Source organism: Ornithodoros turicata, chromosome 5 (genome assembly GCF_037126465.1).
Source record: "Ornithodoros turicata isolate Travis chromosome 5, ASM3712646v1, whole genome shotgun sequence".
In the NCBI taxonomy this organism is placed as follows: Eukaryota; Metazoa; Arthropoda; class Arachnida; order Ixodida; family Argasidae; genus Ornithodoros; species Ornithodoros turicata.
In genome coordinates, this window is record NC_088205.1 from 46,503,706 (window position 1) to 46,525,936 (window position 22,231).

Genomic DNA, 22,231 nt, shown 5'->3' on the forward strand with positions numbered 1-22,231 from the left:
TATGGTAGAGGCTCATAATACAGCGTAAATCACAGTTACTGGAACTCGCAAGCGTAGCCTTTGATGCTGTTTGTGCTTGCAGCAACACGTTGGCGTCGAGTCTCGCGCTCCGCGGCGAGGGCGTGGTCCTCAACAAAGCGAAGTCGAGAACAATGCGACGCCTATATAGTAGCGTTTTAGCAGAAAGACGGAGGAAGGGCCCGCAGGCACTTGGTGCTTTGCTTTCAGAACGAATGTTGGAGTTAAATAACGTTAAAGAACACAAAAGCTTGGCCCGACTCAGGCCCGAGAACTCTCGGACAGGACTCGAGCCCCGCCAGAGCCCGATTTCGGTCCGCGGACGGGTCCGGGTTTTCTAGCCAGACCGGGACTTTGCTGTGCTCTACTGCACAGTGACGGCGTCTACGGGCAGGGGGGGCAGGGGGGGAATTGCTCCCACCCTGAAGGGGCGCCATAAGGACACTTTTCGTGCAGGACAACAGACAGAAAGAAGATCAAGATTACAGAGGGGAGGAGCAAATTTCTCACTTGTCCCCCCGGAGGCGAAAAGTAGACGCCGGCACTGCAGAAAACAGCGCTTCCTTCCCCTGGTGCGTCAATGATTGTTCTAAGCTTTAAGAGAAGTTGTGATGAAATCGTCCGAGCTGAGTGAACTGACTTTGTGAAAATCTCGTGGATTTCAGCCACGTGTCACAGTCCAAGTTGCAAAATCGAATGGGCATTGAGAAAAGGCGACACTCTTGTCTTACGTGCAGTGCATGAACACAACATAGTTTATTTAAATCGTTGAAAGCAAGTACGCTTGATTTCAGTAACGTTCATTTATACACTATGCAAGTAAGTCAAGGGACTGCGCATCCCTCTTTCCCCCAGTTGCGAAGGACGTGCCCTCATTGATTAGGGATCAAATAAGGGGAAAACAAGTTTCAAGTGGGCCACGGTGTCTCAGAACAACAGTCTTAAACAACAATCTTAACAGTTTCTACAACAATCTTAACGACAACACAATCTTAAACAACAACCACAGGTTTGCGTCCTTACTTGGCTAGTCACGTGGCCTGTCCTCTCATGCGCAGACACACTGTCGTACCTTATTAGTGTCGAAATTATGAATACTTATAAATATTTCTGGGCCGCAGCGTCCTTCCGGATTTTGGAGGGATTTTGTAAAGCTATTTATATTTAAATTGTTGTAAAAAAACAGCGAATTGAATCGCGATTAAAGTCAATGATCTAGATCAGTCCACCCTGCTCTCACCACATGTCTTCCTGAGCTTTTGTTCTTTGTTCTGTTTGCGGGGCCGTTCGTTATTTGGTTTCGCTCCGCCGGCTTTCACATAGTTTTCTGCAAGAGAAGACTGTGCTATTCTCTAGGGCCATCCCCTTTAACGTCGACAGCACTTGAATTGATGCAAAGCAACACAAAGAACAAAAGAACATCTGCACTTCACGAAAGACGTGGGTGATGTAATAAGTCACATTAGTATGCAGCACTCCCTTTCATTGTTCTTGTGCTGTTCTTCCGCTGCTCCCAACAAAGGAGTATCTTCCGCTGAAACCAAGCCATCCGTCGATGCACGTGATGAGGTGTCAGGTACGTGCTGTGCAGTGTCTATGACACAGCCTCCATAAAGTGAACGACGATGAAGGTTCTCAACCGGAGATATCGTTAGGGACTTTTCGTCAAAATACCTGACGAGACTTTGTGGTTGAGAAATAATTTCGTGTAGTATTCCTCTCAGGTGACCCGCATAATTTACGCGAGTAACGGGTTTGCAGCTCTGCAGCAGATCCACCTTTGAGCAGTAAATGTAGGGAATTCCTGGGCCCAGCAACGCTTGTCTCAGTCGCTCTATGGTCTGCAATTCAAAGGAATGTTTCATTACCTGAGCCATACAGCTATGCTATACAGCATGTCTATTTCTATGTGTTAGAGGATTTTTATTAAAAGCTATGAGGGCAGCACAGATGGCGTTTTTGCAATTTAGTTATACGGTTAGGCGGACATCCTCTCGAAGAAAGTGTGCAACAACAATTGACTAATTACATAAAATTAATTATCTCTTTAATTAGGGGATTTCGTGCAAAAGCGAGATATCAGAATGAGAGACTATCCTCGTTGAGAGCCATTACGCGTCTAGCAAATACTGAAACACGCACGTGGTGAAAATATCCATCCCCGAATTTTGATATGCACATGAGCCGAAACCGAAACCGCGGCGACCGGGAACGCAGGGACCACAGCGCTCATTTCACGTCAGGGGCCCACGTGATTTGGAGCGATGGAGATGTAGGCCGATCTGCTGGCCAGATAAACCGCTTTCCGACCCTGATAAGCCTCCGTCGGCGCAGATGATGCGCCTTGAGGTGTTTTTTTTCGGTTTCGGTTCGTTTGCATACCGAAATATGCATATTTCATGGCACGCGTTCTTTTCTGGATTTTCAAAAGATAGAATGTTTTTCAACGAGTTGTCTCCCGTTCTACTATCTCGCCTTTGTTCAAAATTCCCTAATTAAAGAGTTAATTAATGAATTTTAGGTAATTAGTCATCTTGTAGTTACATACTCTCTCCCAGAGGACGTCCGCTTGGCACTCAAGTGCAAAAACGACATCTGTGCTGCTCTCATAGCATTTTTATAAAAATTCTGCAAAGGGTAAAAATAAACACCCTGTATTAATATGCACTTATTCAGTAAGAAATAAAACTACAGGGTGGGTGTAGATAAAGTAGCCCCACATTTTTGCACGTATGGCGTTCCCTGCTTACCGCATGAACTTCCGGTGGCGCGGGATGACGCATTTCTCGGATGAAACCGAACAATAAAATCGTAGCAACCAATCTCTACGTGATAAAAAAGTTAATCATGCAAACGTTGCGCTCCGTGCATCCCGATTTCCCTATGCAGAAGTCACTATGGCGGTCGCGGCACAGTTGCGTCTGGCTATGGCTAGGCGTACCAGGCCTCGTTTTGATTCTGCGAGAGTGGAACCCCCAGCGATAGGGCGATGCAACTGTGCTCCACTGCCATGTCCCATTGGAAATATACGGAGCGAAGTTCGCGTTGCTAACGATTTTATTGCGCAACGTTTGGTTACCACGATTTTTTTTTCAGGATTTCTACCGCATAAATGCACCACCGTGCGCCGCCGGAAGTTCGTACGGTATGCAGAGAACGCGCTATCTGCGAAAATGTGGGGCTACTTTATCTGCACCCACCCTGTACATAAAGGCAACTGAAGTGACGATATGTAGGATCACATGTTGCAAAATTATAGTGATTCCTCCTGTCTTGCCCCGGTTGTACATAATATATCGTGAGGTATATGCTTGAACTATGCAAAACATTCACTGTACTGTTGGGCCGCGTACGAAATGCGATAGTATTGCACCAGAGGAAAGGCGGGCAATCCGCTGTGCCCGCACATGATTTGCGTGCGGCCCAACGGCAAACCCGACCATAGGTTACCATGCGCCTCGTGCAGAAACACGTATTCCGCCTGCAAACGCGTTTACTTCTTATTGAAGACAACAACTTTATTTTAAGTCACGTTTGTCCTGATTGTTACAATCACTGTACTCTTTAATGCTCATTTCTGAACATCTGGACGAGTGTAAAGGCGCCACGCTTTGTCGCACGCCGCTTCATTGTATTGTGGGCCCCACGCCCATTGCGTTCCTCATTTTCGGCCATCGCGTCTCCATCTCCCGCAACAATGGCGGCACATCTGTGAACTCTATACTTATACGACTGCTCCGCGGTACACCACCTACGCTCTAACTCCGCGGCGTTCGTGTTGACAGACAACGTGGACGCCATCACGTGAGACCTGTTGTGCAGACACTGAGCAACCAGCGGCATGGTTAAGCGGGTGAAAGCGTCCTCTCGTTAGTGGTAGCCAAGCTCGTGCGGAAGGTTAGGAGGTAGTGTGGTCGAATCCTACCACCGGCTGTGCTGTCAAAGGCTCTCCCTGGGTTTCCCGGCAGGCTCCCCAGACGAATGTCGGCACAGTTCCCCCTGAAATCGGCCAAGGACGCACACCAACCCCCCCCTATCCACCACTCATTCCTGCTGTCTTCTCTAACTCTGTCCATGTTTATACGCCGCTCAGAGCCACAGTTGTTTCGTGGCGCTAACACGGAATCAAAAAGAAGCACACATTAGGGATTTTTAACACATCGGAAGCGCTCTACGAAAACTATACGATAAAGGAAGCTGTCAAATCCAAGAACACCATCGTGATGTGAGTCACTTAAAAGGAATCTGGTGATTGGCTGTTTTCGGGATCGTTATCGTAAAGATACTTCCAATCTGCTAAATCTCTTCTAAACCTTTCAAGCCTTCTAAATCCTTACAAAAGTTGGCTTCTCCTCTCTATAGAATTTTAAACTCTGTTTTATAGACTCTATCTAGCATCTATCCACTGCTACTTTCTGCCCCTTTCTATTTCTGCCCAGTTATGAGGACTGGGACGAGCAGGTAAGCGAGGGATGCACCTTCGAGATCCAATATTGCGCTTTGTTTCCATGCTCTCGTGTAGTATTTAGAGCATTACAAGGAATGGTGTCATCAAAATACAAAACTAAAATGAAAAGTCACTCAAATGTCATCGCACAACAGGAATAGCCGTTACCCGAATTCAATACCGGACGATAATTTTCGTTTCCGTGTCTGTTTCCGGTAATGGAGGACAGTGGTATGCGTTTCCGCTTCCGTTATCGTTACCATCTCCAATTTCGGTAATATACCGTTTCTGTTTCCGTTACCATTACCGTTCCCTGCTTTCCACAGCTTCCTTGTCCTCGGCAGCACAAAAGAACCAGGGGCCGAACGAGCGACTAATGTGGGCAAAGGGCATCCGCCATAAGCAAGATTGCTGAGGCGCTGAGCGCCCCGCCTCAGGAGCCCGACGAATGCAGATCGTTTGGGCAAATGGTAGAATGCTGTCTACGGCAAATGCCCGTGTCGTTAAAGAACGTGGCAGCGCTGCGGTTAACTGCTCTACCAATGACATGAAAAAGTTAATAAAAATGATGATAATAGGAATTGAATAACTGGATTGATGGATTATGTTAGCCTCATGTCTTTTTCTATTTTTTTTTGTCCAGTCAACGCGACTGTCTATTCCCTAATATTGTGTGACTGTCCTGCGCAGAAACTACATTCGGTAGGGCAACAATACCCTCTGACATCGCTATAAACTTAATCGTTCACGCGATCTTGTCTTCCCGTAACTGTGAGTACTATGTTCCTAAAAGAGGAACGTGCCTATGGCTGAGGGAGCGAACTTAGGGCATTCCATTCGAGGAGGGACGCGGTTACTCTGGTTAGAGGTCCTCAACCCAGCACGGGTGTGAACGGTACCCTTTTGCACCCGTCTTCTTTGGCCCATCCTACGCGAACGCGGCTGAAACGCGGGAAATACAGGCGGCACAAACAGAGACCCGGTAATGGCGCGCGGTTCCTCCGTGTCGTCAGAAAAGTGACATGGCGACGAGCGCGCCCTATAGGTGTCACCCCGATACGCGCATGAAGGATTCACGTGATCGGAGGCTTGGGGATACCGAAGCATTCTCGCCAATCGCCATTCCTTCGTGCAGCAAACGGGGCAAAATGCGATATTGCAGCGTTCTCCAGTGCAACACTTACGTAAATGCAGTTGGAGTGAGTTTTCACAAAAACCTTAGCGAAAAAAAAAACAGAGAAGAAAAAGCGTAGGATGTGGCTTGTCAAGCTGAGAAAGGGGAAAACTCAAAACGACTTCACCCAGTATGCTGTGTGTTCCAAGCACTTCACCAAGAGTGATTCCAAGGCAATGCCGCATGGTAAGTAGGTTTTAGGTATACATTCTATGGTACCGTGGAAAGGTTTTCCATAAGCGCAATGGGGCAGTGTACCGCCATAACGGCGGTGAATGACCCACTACATCATCATCCCATTTATGTGTGTGTGTGTGTGTGTGTGGAAAGGTTTTGGCTCTTAATGTCCGTGACATGAAATTGTTGCTAGGCTTAAAAGCGTCGCTTCCTTCATTTGAACGGTTTTTTAACTGTTGGGTTTTTAAAACTGCGACATTTTCGAGCTGCCGCTGATGGTGGCGCCGAACAGCGCTAAGAGGAGTCGGCAGTCAGACGGGAAGTGCCGTTTTAGCTGTGCACGCTTGCCGGAAGTACCCGACGGTCACCATAACCCATAACGAAGGCGTTCTGCGGTGGCCGTCTCCTTTTTCAACCGCTCACGTCGTCATGGAAACGAAATATTTTCTCGACGGTAAGACATCACTCCAGAAACGGGCGAGGAGGTGAAGAGCTGAGCACGACAGGGGAGATCGCCCACAGTGCGACCATCGGAGTGCAATTGCTTCGGAACGCGGTATCGTAAAAACATAGCGTTTTGATGTACATGTTTAGCACATATAAATCAATGTTTACAACGTTATTTCTTCACAAGTTTGAAAATGGTTTCACAAGCCCCGTAAGATACACGTACTGGTGTCGCAAAGGGAACCTACCACTGAAGGTAGGTAACTTGAGGAGGAGGCTGGGAGAGAAGGGAAAGAGACAGACTTTCGTTGAAAAAAAAAGGAAGCCAGGCTATTATCGGAAATGTTGGAAGGAGAATATGTAGAAGTGTTGCAGAGTTGAAGACGATTATAATCAGACGTCCGGTGTGCAATCAGGACTTTGCTGGAACGTGCAACAAAGAGAGCAGTATCGAGCATGACGCTCATCCAACGAACGGCAGCATCGGTAAATTCTCACTTTACATGCGTCGGTATACTTAAAGGGACGGTCGCATCCGTTCCAGTCGATTTCGAAACAATGACATCATTTTATTCCTCGTTTACCACTGATCACGGTATCGAAAATTCCACGCGAAATGTGACGCAGTTTGACTGCTATTCGATGGTTGACATGACAAAATCAGACACCGGGTGTTGAGAGTATGCCGGATTCCCTCTCTGAAAAAAGGCGAAACCGTCATTCCCCACACCATCAATCAGACCACGGCCTTGAGGGAAGGGATGCCGCGGCGGTCCGTGTGTCTGGACGGCGCCTTTCTCTGACCGATGTCTCGTCCTGTTAGAAAGTGACGCCACGCCGACCTTGTTCTCCCCGGAGCCTTCGCAGTGCGGGAACAGCGCTGATCTTTAAAATTCGTTTATTTAATATCTATCCGCTTTTCGTACGAAAAAAATTGCTAAGTATACTGTCGGCCGATGCCCAACATAGGAAGGGAGTTGCCTCAGGACAGAAGCCGCCGATATTTCGAACAGAGACTGTTCTTCTTCTGGGCCCAGAAGAAGAACAGTCTCTAATATCGGCGGCTTCTGTCCTGAGGCAACTCCCTTCCTACATCTCTACCGGTTCGCTGGATTTCTACCCATCTACGATGCCCAACATAGTGGTATATGTTTAGTGGTGGGTTTCTGGATGCGACGGAACCCTTTCCGTAGAACACGGGACCGCGAAAACACGCTGCGTAAACACGTTCCTCGTGGTGGCCGTAGCCGACATTAGTGAGTTTTAGTATATCGTACGTTATCGCCTCTGCGCATGTAAGGGATAGCGTTGGTGGTTCTGCGCACGCGCAAGACATAAACAGAGCTTTGCGCAATGCGCAGAGCCACCACGCTAGCCCTTACGTACGCAAAGGCGACGGCGTACGATATCCTAAAACGCAATATTTACGACAATGGCGCCCCAACAGACTCCGGTAAGAGCGATAAGCCCAACATAAGCACATGTGGGAAAGGACGGAGGCTTCGTGAGAGGGTGTAGACGGAGTGGGAGCAGCGGCAGCGGATGGGAACGAGGTAGACAGGTGCATCACCTCCGAGGTCTGGGTGAATGCAACCTTGAGCCTCTCAATGCTCACATTACCGTACTTGCTGTTGACAGAGATCGCGAAATATTTGTCGTCATGACGCAAAACAAGATGCCGGCCAGAATAGGACTGCGTGTAACGGCTTGCGAACGGCATCACGGCGGAAGAAGACATGTGTTGCGGTACCTATGGGGCTCGAGACGGATCGGCTCGTGACGGTATAAGACGAGGTCAGTAAATACTTTCCGGAGCGGCTGGAGGAAGCTGTCAGGGCGGGTGCCGTCACCGGCCAGGGCTCAAAGAAGTCGATGGGGGAGTGAGGTTGCGCTGTGTACAATCTCCTGCAAGCTTGAATGTGGTGCGAATGCCGAGAGGACGACAGGCAAGCTGGTGGGTCCGGTCGTTCAGCGGTCCAGCCATGATGTCAGTTTTTAAAAGGCAGTGAAAGCGTTCAACCAAACCGCGCTGAGGACGGGTGGCACGATGTGGTACGCATGCTGCAACTGCTCAGAAGCTGTAGGAAGGCAGCAAAAATGTTTGCTTCGAACTGAGGGCCAGTGGCGACCTGCGATGGCACACTTAACCGCGCAATCCAGTGGGAGTAAAAGTGGACGCCACGGCGGCGCCGGCGGCGAAGTTAGCCATCGAAGTGGCTTCAGGTTAACGAGTGAATTGCGGCTGTCAGGAGGTACCGATGGCTAGAAGAGTCTTGTAAAGGGACAACAACACCGATATGCACATGGCCAAATGGAATGTCGGGCATGAGGAAACGAACTACGGTCGTGTGCCGGGTGAGCTTGGAAAGCTGCCATGAAGAACAAAGAGAGACCCGGACACGAATATCGACGTTCACCTTTTACCAAACGAAAGAAGAGCCTATCAGGCGTTGCGTTCCACGAACGCAATCGATAGGCGAAGTTGAGGATCGAGTCGGAAATGGCGCGGCAGAATCCCAGAGGCGCGTATAGGTCGCGGAGGCTCATGTAGCCGAGGAGAATGTCTTCTTCTTAGGAAGGAAGATGTAGTGATATGGAGGGCCGTCGAAGCGTGGGAAGGTCCTCATTTTCATACTAAACGCGAGCCAGGGCCTCGAGGGACAACAAGGCGCAATAATGCGTCTATGTGCGTCTGCTGTGCGGTTCTACTCCAGGCTGGAGTATGTTCCACAGGAGTAGTAAACATATCTATCTAGGCCAAATAGCGTGCCTCACGGGGAGAGGACCGATTCCTAGACGAGGTGAATGCATATGTCAGCGGCTTGCGGTAGGTGTAGATGGTAAATTGGCGGCCTTCGAAGAAGGAGCGAAAATACTTGACGGCAAGATACGCCGCTAGGAGATCCCGGATAAAGACAACGTACCTTGTCTCGGCAGGCTTGATTGGATTAGAAAAGAAGGGAAGCAGGCGTAAGTTGTCGCCAAATCGCCGATGTAGGCCTGTGCCAGCAGCGATATCAGATGTGTCTACCATAAGAACTGTCGGCGCTCCAGTGCTGGGATGTACGAGAAGTGCGGCTGATTAAATAAACATTGTATTGTATTGTTATTCTAATGACCCTAGGATCGACTTGATGGAGGCGAAGGCTTCAGGTGCTTCGCTGGTCCAGGCGAGGGTGGAAGAGGGCGACTTGGTCTTGCACAAGTGCTCATCTGGAGGACGCTATGCATGTGTGCAGTGGGGATCGAAGCATCCATAAAAATGGATGAGGCCCAGGAAGCAAATTAACCAGTGCTGAGATTGCGGGCGTCGGTAGTTGATGACATTGCTTGGCTTCTTCGGTACAGTCACCTATTGTGGACCTCGGATGCGTGATTAGTGAGCAGCCTATCTGCTTATGATTCCTATGTGAGCCCATGTGGGAAACAGTTTTCTTTCTGGTAGACTCGCTCCCTTCTCAGTGTTTTGTTCGGGATCCCCAACAACACAAGGCTATCTTATGGATATCCGATGTACGTCAAAAGTTGGACGTTGGGATATCATGGGAATAACGCGTTTCGTCCGATATATGTATGCTTATGTCCAAGTGAGAGAAAGAAGGAGTCCTCTTTGACGTCCGACAGACATCCAGCCCAACAACACAGGGCTCTCCTAGGGATATGCGATGTACTCGTACGTCTGAAGCTGGATGTTGGGATATCCTGGAGATAACGAGCTTTGTCCAATATCTGTACGCTCACATGTCCACGTGAGAAAAAGGAGGAGTCCTCTGGGACGTCCGAAAGATATCCATAGGGACGTCAAGCGGACGAGGGAGGGACGTTTTATGGAAACTTCTTCCAGCTAATGCTCCTAATAAAGCAGGCATAATATAGTCAATTTTAAAGTACACATGCTATATTACTAATGTGAATAATTTAATGAATCAAACGAAATTCTTGGACTAGATTAAATTAATGGTTACCACAGTAAATGCTACGCCCAGAACCTCCCGGACTCCTCCAACGGGAGAGCTCCTCAATTTCTCTGCTCTCATCGTTCGTTGTTCGCTTTGTGTCGGTTCGCTGACGAATTGTGCGCACTTGCCAAGTTCGAATATTCGAAGAAACGCCACTATGCTGGTTCTTTGATGTTTCCGCAAAAGGAAAGGCGCGTTTATAGGGAACAATAACCTTAGTGGAGGGGAATTATACTCTCACAGCTACCGTCACTTTTTCTTGTCGGTTATGCTTCGAAAATGATGAAAATTCAGATTCCGGTTTCAGTCACTGCATGTTGCCGTTAATTCGGAACTGTCGATCCACACTAGCGGTGCAAAAAATGGAAGTTCCTCTAAATATGTCACATCCAGCGCTTGAATCTCAGACAAAAAAAAAAAAAAAAAGATGTCAGGGGCAAGGAGCACAGAACACTGGATGTCTGTCAGACCTCCCAGAGGACTCCTTTCTCCATTTGGGCATGTGAGCGCACATATATGACCGACGAAACTCGTTATCCCAAGGTTACTCCAATATCCAGCTTCAGACATCGGACATCCTTAGGACTGCCATGTGTTGTTGGGGCATAGATCACCGCGTATGTTCGTTTCTGGATGTCCTCAGGATATCATTTCCACGCTTTATTTTTGTTCATTCACGCTGGATATCAGAGGGATATCCATCAGACAGACGAATCCGACTGCGGACGTTAGTATATTAACAATACATCCAGGGGGTATTCGGTGTTGTTGGGGATGGATTACTATTAATACATATTAATTGGAAGTAGATTATGTTATGATCTTAGTGAAACATCCAGGATCATACTCGACGAGCTTTATTTGTTACTAGACACAATGCACCCAGAGCACACATAGTGATACTACGTCTTAGAACAGGTTATGCTGCTTTTTGAAACAAAAGGGAGAGGGAGCGTAACTTATCAGCACGCAACAGGTAACACGCTACATGAAGGGCTACGATGCATGTTTTATACTGCACTGTTTCCGCTGTGCCTGCTCACTGGGTCCAGGTAAAACAGTGCAGGAGCTCGAGCACAGAACAGTGGATTCTGCACTAACCTGAAGTAAATTAAAGTGAAAGGAATGTAGATGCGTTTCGCTTTTCTTTTCTTGAACACAGCATCATTGTAATACATATACCCAGCAAACCACGAGCGTCCCAAGAATCCCCGAAAATGGTAACGGATGTCCATCCCGTCCTGGATGTCATATAGATATCCACGGGATTTTTCTTTTCGGTCGTTCAAAGGTGTCCTGACTAGGTTGCCCCAGGTATGTCTCAGGTATATCCCACATCTAACGTAGTTCTGCACTTACAGAACAGAAAACATACACGCTTCGAACTTCCCCGCAGTTCCGCATGTGATCATTGCAATTATGCTGTGACACAGTCACAACACGTCAATTCCAGTTTTTGGAACGCTGGTACGACATTCATATGATCACCGAGTGCACGGACGCAGTTCCCTCGCTTTCTCCTTGCTAAAAATAACTGTTTTAGTCAACTCCCTATCGTGATGAGTTCCGTGCTCCATTTCCTGTAACAATAATTTTAAAAGGCACGATGGTAAGTAGTTTCGTATTGACGGACGTTAAAATCAAACTGGGAACCACTGTCGTCGCTATCACCACACCGTCTGACCTGAGTCATACAAGCCAAGTCGAGCAATCGCTATGTTGAGGGCAGCTGCGGTTATGTTCTGGGAGAATCGGAGAGTTATCCAATAGGGGTAAAAATGGGTGTCTTACATGCATAGTAAGTGCCAGTCGTATGCCGTCATGCAATTCGCAAAGCTCCACGTTTCTTGTTTGACCTCTCAGCATTCAAGACTTATCTTGAAAAGGGTGAAAACCGGTGCTGAATGTACATTTTTGTGTTGACCCCTGTTCGCTCTGTGCTTGTTTCATATGCACTAACAAGTACCCTGCAAGTATCCTGATAGTGCTTTTGCTTTGAATTTGAAGCTTTTCATTTCACTTTTAGCTGTTGTGAGTTACCTGGGCTGTAGCAGTGCTGTGATTGCCTCTTTGAGGTTCACATTTGTTTCTTTGCATCAGAATGCCTCTTTGTCATGGCAAAGTTGAGCATTATAGGCAGAGTTCAAGCTGACCGATTTCAGCAATTACGGTATTTATATTTTATTGTTATATGGGCTCAGCTTCATATGCCATTTCGTATTGCATTTTGCACATATATTTGAGGTGGAATATATAGCACATTTTTGTTATCGATAATTACAGATGCCTTCTATTTTATCGCATCACCCAAGTCCCAATGTGCCTTTTTGATATAGTCGCTCTTGCCAGATTATTGGCATGCTTTGTAGACCTTGGTGTTTTAGTCAAATGTGTGCAATGCTTTAATATATATACTCACCCTGTGTAACCTACTTAGCCTACTGTGTAAACTTTGTACCTGTCAAGAGTGCAATGTACATGGAATAAAAAAAGTTTGACTTGATTTGGAGCTTCCTTTTATTGTGTTAACACACAATTAACCAGCAAGAAGCACGAAATAGAGTAGTAAATGCACTATAGACAAATAGCCATTTCACTTCCTATATTGATCCAGATATCCTTGAGTGGACATTTCTGGGATCTCCCATGGATTGCAAAATGAGGAAGAAAGTGGACATGCTGTGGACGGGATATTTTTCGATATCCCTGGGACCTCTGAATGTCTTAAATGGTACTTCCATGTGATATCTCGGGGACGGTTTTGGTTTGCTGGGTATAGCTCATGCATGTTGTACCATGTAAGCAATGATAACATTCGCCTGACAGCTAGAACACTTAGATGCAAAACTGCAAGAAAGCTCTACATCTGCATACTATCCTGTGTGAATCCCATATGAACATTATACTTCACATTTTATCTTTTAACTTAATAACATTTCTAGCTCCTTTTGATTCCCCTTTATGTTACATCTGATCTATTTAGTGCTATGTAGGATTCTGTAGATGCTCTGCTTCTTACCTTTCTCCGTTACTAGGCTATCACTTGACTTTCTAACCGTTAACCTCATTACCATTCCAATGCCAATGATGAGGAATGGACCCAGTAGTTCTGGTTCAAAGTATTGGCTGTTCCGTACCTAAGGTAAGTTCTTCAGCTTTTCCTGCTGAATACTATTCATAAAGAGTACAGTCATTGTCTTCTTCCAGAGTCATTCATAATCTAGGCACTTTTTTTTTATTTTTAAGTGCTTCCGCGGCCACCGGCGATAACGACACACCTAGTCTAACTGCTCTTCAGTCCGCCTCTCTCTTCCAGCTCTTCAGTGCTGAAACACCTAACGTCCCGAGCTACGGTGAAGTCGAGTTCCCAACAACACCGAATATCCAGTGTATGTACAATTAATGTCCTAACGTCCGTGGTCGGACTCGTCTGTCTCATGGTATCCCTCTGATATCCAGCGTGGATAAAGAAAATTATGCGCGGAAATGACATCCTCAGGATATTCAGAAACGGATACACGCGGCGATCTATGCCCCAACAACAAATAGCAGTCCTAAGGATATATGACGTACGTCCGAAGCTGGATGTTGGAACTTTTTTTTTTTTTTTTGTCGGAGTTTTGTCGTGTTACTATCTTTTTCGTTGTAACTAGGCTAGTTCCATCTCAAATTGAACAATCCGGTACCCTAGATGTCTCGAATGAACGGGAAAAAAATATATGTTGAAGCCATCGGTGAGTTGGGAGAAATAAACGCTTTCCGAAACCTCTGCGCTGCGCGGTTCAGGAAATAGGAGAGGAGGAAAAAACTGCCTGTCAGAAAACGATGTCGTCTCGCGCATGTTTGAGCGCTCTCTACAAGGCTATTTCTCGTCGCATTGTAGTAATTTCTTGATCTGGCTTTAGATCACTTAGGGCACTATAGGCTCCTGCGTTGGCAGTGCTGTGTCGCCTTTTGTTTGTCTGCAAAAAAATATCAAAGTTGACACAAAGCACCGAAAAGAACCATATTTACTGCAACTTTGCGGACGATGTAAAAAACGGGTAAGATTGAGCTCTATGGCGTTTAATTTGTCATTCATGGGTCTATCGAATGATGCATAATCTGTTGCTCTACTCTGTCAGGAACCTAAGCGATACCTCTTTAAGTTGCACCATACCGCCGAAAACTGACAAATTTCGGAAGTCTTTATCTAAAAAACCCCACCAAAAACTTGCCTCGGAAATTTTTGTTGTTGTAGGTACTTTCCTAGACTATACGCACAGAAGAAAAATCAAAATTCGGACTTGATCAAGGCAAGCCAACACCGAAAGCGGTCTCCAGTTAACGGCCTGTCTTTCTGCCGATTTCTTCACGTATTTCGGAGTGTTTCCGCTGTGCATATGCCTCCACCGACTTCCCTCTTGGCTTAAGCGGTGTGACGTTAATGGCTTCGGATGATATATACTCATTGATTTCTTCGACCACGTCGGGCTGGTTCACAAACGGCTCACCCTGTGAGCTTCCTTCAAATGTGGGCGACATTGCTGCGTGCTGTGATTCAGCCACCTTTGCTGTGAAGTACATGAAGCAGCTTCTACAGAGCTGGGCCATTTCAGTTACGCCTTCGGCTTGATCCGCTGGAACCACATTCTGTATAGCAGCTACGCTTACCTCCGAAGCAAAGCGAAAGTCCTTTCTCCGAAGCACTTTTTTCTTGGGTATGAGGAGGTAGTCAGCGCAATACACACGGTCAGCGATGTACAACGAAGAGGCCATTGACGTAGGTGTGACGCCAGGACGACACAGTAGCTATAGTAATGCAGATGTCTTCACACACTCTGTGTAAGGGCACTCCGTGCACTTCTGTAGTCGAGGATGATGCGAAACTTTGCGCAAGGTGTCTTCCGGGAGTTAATCCGATTAGGACCTTCTCATGTCGCAGCATGTCGAACCGAAGAACATATTGGACAGCGGCGCCAGTCGGGCTGTTTCGGCAATGTTCACAAAAGGCACCATGAACTAACCTTGAGTGTGTGCGTAAGACACTACACAACGACACTTTCCTCGGTGCGATTTCCGCCGTCCGAGGTCATGAAGCAACGAAATGTTTTAAGAAGTCACTGCGTCCCTCCTGACATAATGTGTACAGTAAATATGCTTGTTTATAATCACCGTTAACAGATATACCTCTTACAAAGATGTAAAAGCATTCTGTTCTTCACGGCCTCCCAGCACTTGCAACGCATGTATGACATCCCGCAAAAAATGCGAGCACATCTGGTTGATCCACGATCTACATTCAGCGATTACAACACTGTTATGAACATAAACGCTCAGAACGGCTTCACACGATAGCAATTACTTTTCATGTGAAGACAGAAGTTGAAAGTCTCTTTGCAAAATTCGATTTTGCAAGACGCGGGACACGGTGCCACCACTTGAATGCGCTCCGAGTATAGGGCCGGCAAAAAATTCACAGTGCGCCTACCGATCAAGTCCGACTTCTGATTTTTCTTCTGTGTATAGTCAAAGGGATTACCCGCGACATATAAAATTTTCGAGGCAAGTTTTTGGTGGGATTTTTCAGATACAGGCTTCCAAAATTCGTAATTTTTCGGATGTATGGTGCTACTTAAAGAGGTATCACTTACGTTCCTGGCAGAGTAGAGTAACAAATTATATATAATTCGATAGCCTCATGAATGACAAATTAAACGGCATAAAGCTCAATCTTATCCGTTTTGTACATCGTCCGCAAAGTTGCAGTGAATATGGTGCTTTTCGGCACTTTGAGTCAACTTTGATATTTTTTTGCAGACAAACAAAAACCGACGCAGCACTGCCAACGCAGGAGCCTATTGTGCCCTAAGTGGTCTAAGCCAGATCAAGAAATTACTACAATGTGACAAGAAATAGCCTGGTAAGGAACGCACAAACCTGCGCGCGACGACATCGTCTTATGAGAGGCAGTTTTTTCCTCCTCTCCTATTTCCCGAACCGCGCAGCGCAGAGAATTCCGAAAGCGTTTATTTCTCCTAACTCACCCATGGCTTCAACATATTTTTTTTTTCAGTTCATTCGAGACATCAAGTGTGCCGGATTGTTCGATTTGAGATGGAACAATAGAGGTACGAAACTGTGAAATCCTCCTCACGGGGCTGAGTATGGGCTGAAATTAGTGATACTGTCATTTGATTCACCAGAGTCTGTATTCAAAGCTCGTCTGCAAAAAGGTTAATGTCTGTGTTCAAAAGTCACAAACTTAGCAGATGGGAGTACAAAATTATTTCATTAATGTTATAATTTCCTGATGATATCCCCAACAACACCGAATATCCAGTGGATGTACAATTAATGTCATAACATCCGTGGTCGGATACGTCTGTCTGATGGATATCCTTCTGATATCCAGCGGGGATGAAGGAAATAAAGCGCGGAAATGATATCCTCAGGATACCCAGAAACGGACATACGCGGTGATCTATGACCCAACAACACATGGCAGTCCTAAGGGTATCCGACGTACGTTTGAAGCTGGATGTTGGAATATCTCTTTTTTTGTCGAAGATTCAAGCGCTGGATGTGACATATTTAGTGAAACTAGCATTTTTTGCACCGTTAGTGTGGATCGACAGTTCCGAATTAAGGGACAACATGCCGTGACTGAAACCGGAATCTGAATTTTCATCATTTTCGAAACATAACAAACAAGAAAGAGTGACGGCAGCTGTGACAGTAGAATCCCCCCTCCCCTACAGTTATTGTACCCTATGAACGCGCATTTCGTTTTTCGGAAACATCGAAGAACCAGCATAGCGGTGCTTCTTGGAATATTCGAACTTGGCAAGTGCGCACAATACGTCCGCGAACCGACACAAAGCGAACAACTAACGATGACAGTCGAGAAATTAAGGGGCTCTCCCGTTGGAGAAGTCTGCGAGGATCTGGGCGTAGCATTTACTGTGTCAACTATTAATTTAATGGGGTCCAACAATTGCGTTCGATTAATTAAATTATTCACATGAGTAATATAGCATGTGTGCTTTAAAATTAATATATTATCGATGAAAGATGAAAGTCACTGAAAAGGTGAGCCAGCTGTAGGACATGAACCCACATCTTCTGAATTACCGGTCCAGGGCTCTACCAATTGAGCTAAGCTAACACACCTTCCCAGCGACTTCCATATATTATGCCTGCTTTATTAGGAGCATTAGCTGAAAGAAATGTCCATACAACGCCCCTCCCTCGCCCGTTTAACGTCCCTATGGATATCTTTCGGACGTCCCAGAGGACTCCTTTCTCTCACTTGGACATGTAAGCGTACATATGTAGGACGAAACTCGTTACCTCCAGGATATCCCAACATATATCCGTAGGATATCCGTAGGACAGCCGTGTGTTGTTGGGCTCGATATCTGTTGGACGTCAAAGCGGACTCCTTCTTTCTCTCTTGGACCTGTGAGCGTACATATATCGGACGAAACTCGTAATCCCCATGATATCCCAACATCCAACTTCTGACGTACATCGGATATCCATAGGACAGCCGTGTGTTGTTAGGGATAATTCATTGCACATGAATTGAAAATGCATTAACCTTGCGAAACCTTGACCACAGGGAAACATCCCATGTCATCACCACCTCTCCTTCATTTATTGTTGTTTTTGACACAAAAATTTTGTTGAAGAACATAAATAAAAATGTAGTTTTTACCGTACTTTCATTTATAAGACGTTCGTTCTGAACGAGGCGTACTGTATCCTTACTGTACATTTCGAACAGTCTCTGTTGGTTCTCTTGCCTTTACATGTATCCCTGCTAGACTTGGCATGTCACCCGTTGGTCACCCTGAGGCCTGAGCTGACACACACTGTTGCAAGTTGTGAATGCCCTTGCACATGTATAGCTTGCGGTTTATCCGGCCTGGAATCTCCAGGCGTTGCAAGATTGTTTGTTTCGACTAATAAACACGTACTGGGTAGCATGCCGTACGTCACTATTAGTCGGAAAGAAATATCCTTGCAAATCCTGCAGATTTCAGACAGAATAAACCGCAAGCTGTCGATTCCAGGCAAGTATGTCGCAAGCTGTACAATGTGATGGAAAGTAACTGTCCTAAGGCCGGAATATACAAAGGCGCTCGACCGGTAATCGAGAGATGCGTGATTCAAGTCCCGCCGCTGTCTGCCTTTTTTGTTTTGTTGTCTCCCATATTTGTATTGCGCAACACCTTTTGTTATTACCATTGCTCACTTTAGTGTGAAGGCACATGCTGCCACACAACCTTTTGAATGTGACAGGTTTCTTTCTCTTAAGCGGCTTAGTATGATGGATTTCGGGAACTATTCCTTCCACTCAAATGCCAGTCGTATCTCACCTCATAAAATACTATTCCATGTCGCTTCTTGTCCCAGTATTCGTCCGATTCCTCCATTGCACGTAAAATGACCAGAGTTTTCAGGGCATATGATGATATCAGGCTCCACTGAAGGTTGTCACGAAGAAGCTGTAAAGGTTGCATGCATGCTATTACTTTGTGAGTGCATTTAAACAGCATTCTCATACGAGTAATTTGACTGAATGAAAACAGACTAAGCCCGTGCAGTGGACGCGCTCCGATATATTAGTAGATTTGCACCGCTTGTTGCACGTTTAGAACAACAAATTGATTCGAAACGAAAATACCGATAATGCATCATTGTACAGCAGCATTTATCCCTGCGAGCCCTATTTCATGTGTTAAAATTCGTCGTCATATTTATCCAAAAATAAAAACACAAGTCGGCATCTCCTTGAGTTGCTTGCGGCGAATATATCGTAGAGATGTTGTGCCTTCGTGCACCATGCTAGGTGCAAGAAGGTATCTGATGATTCAAATAATATGACAAAACGAACACGTATCAAACGTGTGCACATTAAAACCAGCCATGTAGAGCCAAACGAATGTTTTTTTAAGATTACGATTGTATTACGTTGTTATTGTCTTACGTTGTTAAGATTAAGATTAAGAAGAATTGCGATTGTAGGCTATTCACAGTTGCTTTTTGCTTCTTGCAGGTATAGAACAGTTTGCGCGCCTGACGTCACACTCCGGTGGCGCTGCAGTTAGCAGATCGTCTGCTTGGTGTGGGCAAAACAGCAGTCAACTGGGGAGCTATTCTCGTCAAAGTAATCGACCTCGATTACTTTGTGTCTCGCCTATCATTGGTCGTTACGCGAAGAAGGCGTGAAAACAGAGGTCAATGCCATGCGGCCTCAACCAATAGTCGAGCCCTTGATCCTGCAATCTTCGCGCTTTATCGGAGTGCCCATATCACAGCGAGGCCGCCGTTCCGCGTGTTCCCGACGGCAACGAAAGGTTGTATCGTGAAAGAGAAATTTGTGCCGACGTGCAATATGTGCGCGTAGATGTGCATAGCCTACAGTGTGGTGCCACTTGACTCCCAACGGGGCGAAATGCGCAATGTTTCGCAATCTATGCACATCAAGGTTATTCCACAGTGAACGGAATATCACCACATCACATTAATTGTAATACACGTTTACACCTATGCGCCACGCGTTTCCCTCCTTTTCCCCCTGTCGTTTATTTCAGTATACTAGGTTCGAGGTTCGGTAGCACATAGCGCCCCCATGTCGTAGGAAAGCGCGACCTTCCTACTGTTCATGCGCTAGAGACACCGGTGGACGACGGCTAGGGATACCGGCTAGGGATAAATAAGGGCGGAGACTATAGGCGGAGCGCGTTCTGGTAGCTCTGCCCAACAGTTCGTGACGTAAAGTAATCGAGCGCGGTTACTTTTGACGAGAATAGCTCCCCTTGGAGTGATCGTTTTCATGCAAAGTGGGCATGCCGCAAAGCCGTGTATTCTTCAGGTACAGGACCCGATGGGGAAAGGGTGGCGAAATCACTTTTCATCAGTTTCCGCGCAAGGCAGAACGAATAAATCGTTTGATCGCTGCGGGAAAACGGAAGGATTCCCTGGCATCGCCTTTGTGAGATCCCCTCACGATACCTGTGTACAAATAAACGATGCTAACATGAATCGGCGCACGGTAGCAAATTAGCACTGTTTTCAGAAACGCCCCGATCAAACAGCTCGCCTAAGGTGCAGTAATTGTACGCTTTCAGTTACTTCTACGCTTGTACAGTATTAGCAATGAACTGGCTAGGTGAAAATATTAGAACAACAACGCGATTGTGACCGGCTGTATGTTTTGTGGCTGGGTTGTCCAGTTGTCGATGTGCAGCGCAAAATGATCGTCGTGTTATATACTGTTTATTAACAACTTCGTCTCGTAGCGACACTTCTCTGATTCCTTCAGAGCTATAAATTATTCGGGTGAAGACAGACAATTATTGGTAGGAGACAGGTGAGAGCGGTGTAGTAGTGCAACACGGCCGGTGTCGCACTTGCGGAAACTATTCGCACGCTGCGTTCAGTGTGTTTTGCCCATACCAACCCTGCGCATGCGCAGATAGTGCGTGATTGTTTGTAAAGAGTAAACTGGTGGTGGTGTATACTCATTCCACAAACAAGAATTGTACCATTGCAAGCTGACTGGAAATAAGGTCGAGGTCAGATGAGAAAGGTGTTCTTTCTTGGCCAGTGACTGTTGGACGACTCCAAAAAAGTCACAACAACGTCACCAATACCTCATGGTGAACACATTACACAATATGCTGCATTGGGCTCTGGTGTGTTAATATACTGTTTATCTCACAATATACAGGGTGCCCGAGAAAACGTGCCATTGAAATACAATAAAGAAACTACGCCACCCAGAATCACGCGGCCGACGGCATTTGTTCTTACTATGTTTTTGCCACCTCCTGATGTGAATGTCATGTAACGTAAGTTTTATTATATTATGTACATTTTTGCAATGTGGACTCAGCAATTTGACAAATAGAGGTCACTTTTTTTACCCCACCAATGTGAAGAGCGTGCCGAATTTACTCAAATTCATCATCATTGACAGGGATATTGAGGAGCTATCCCATCGGGAAAAATAGCCGAACATCCTGCTTTACGGAGCGCCCAAAGCATAGCGCGCGACGAATTTTTCAGCGCAATCGTTGTCAGTCCGACGAAAGGAGTTAGTAACACAGCCCAAAGACGGAAAGTAGAAAACGTGACAGTTGTTGAAATTGGAAGAGAAAAGGCACGGTCCCAGCGGAAGCCGGAAGCGATAAGCCATGCCTATGTTACCTCTTTCTACTATCCCGGTATCGGCTGTGTTTTCTACCTCCTTTCGTCGGACTGACAACGATTGTGCTGAAAAACTCGTCAAACGCTATGCTCTGGGTGCTCCGTAAAGCATGATCGTCAGCTTCTTTCTTTTTTTTTTTTTCGATGAGATAGTTCCACAGTATCCCTGTCAATCGGAATTTGAGTAAATTCGGCAAGCGCTTCGCATTGGTAAAGTAAAAAATTTACCTTTACTTGGCAAATTCCGGAGTTCAGTTCGCAAAAAATTACGTAATAAAGCTTACGTTGCATGACATTCACATCAGGATGCGGCAAAAACATAGTCAGAACAAATGCAGTTGACCGCATGATTCTAGGTGGTGTAGTTTTGTTTACACGTTTTCACGGTGATACGTTTTCTGGATAATCTGTATATACATCCTTGAATATATGTCTACTGTGAACCAGACTGTGCTCTAGGATCATAAAATGACATGTTGTAGCCCAGTATCGATGACCATTCAGCACAGTATGAGCCATGCAGTGTGGCTACCCAGGTCGCAATAAATATGACAACATTTTGACTTTTAGCTGAATCTTCTGCCGAACTGAGACATTTGGGGATGAAAGGATTATTGGCCGTAACGAGACATTTGGCCATAATGAGACGTAATGACGCTTTGTACTCGTAATCAGCAGCAATCTTCTCTTGCTATTTTCCTATATTATTCGCAAGTGCGAAAAGCATCGCCATGCCCATTTGGGGTTAAAATACGGCATTCCGCCGCTAGGGGCGACGCGAGTATGGAAATGGTCCGCTCACATGAGCAT

General features: G+C 46.1%; 1 protein-coding gene across 4 annotated transcripts in view; it reads right to left on the reverse strand.

Moving 5' to 3' along the window:
• Positions 1–750: 750 nt before the first annotated feature.
• Positions 751–22,231, reverse strand: part of LOC135394427 (cyclic GMP-AMP synthase-like receptor) — a 122,794-nt gene continuing 101,313 nt past the window's right edge. For 3 of the 4 annotated variants that reach the window (XM_064625163.1, XM_064625164.1, XM_064625162.1), the window contains exons 6-7: positions 18,586–18,714; positions 751–1,859 (exon numbers count right to left, since the gene is read on the reverse strand). In XM_064625163.1, coding sequence (XP_064481233.1) covers positions 1,476–1,859; positions 18,586–18,714 — 513 coding nt within the window. In that variant the 3' untranslated portion in view covers positions 751–1,475. The remainder of the gene's footprint in view (positions 1,860–18,585; positions 18,715–22,231) is intronic. The other variant, XM_064625165.1, reaches the window with a different exon arrangement.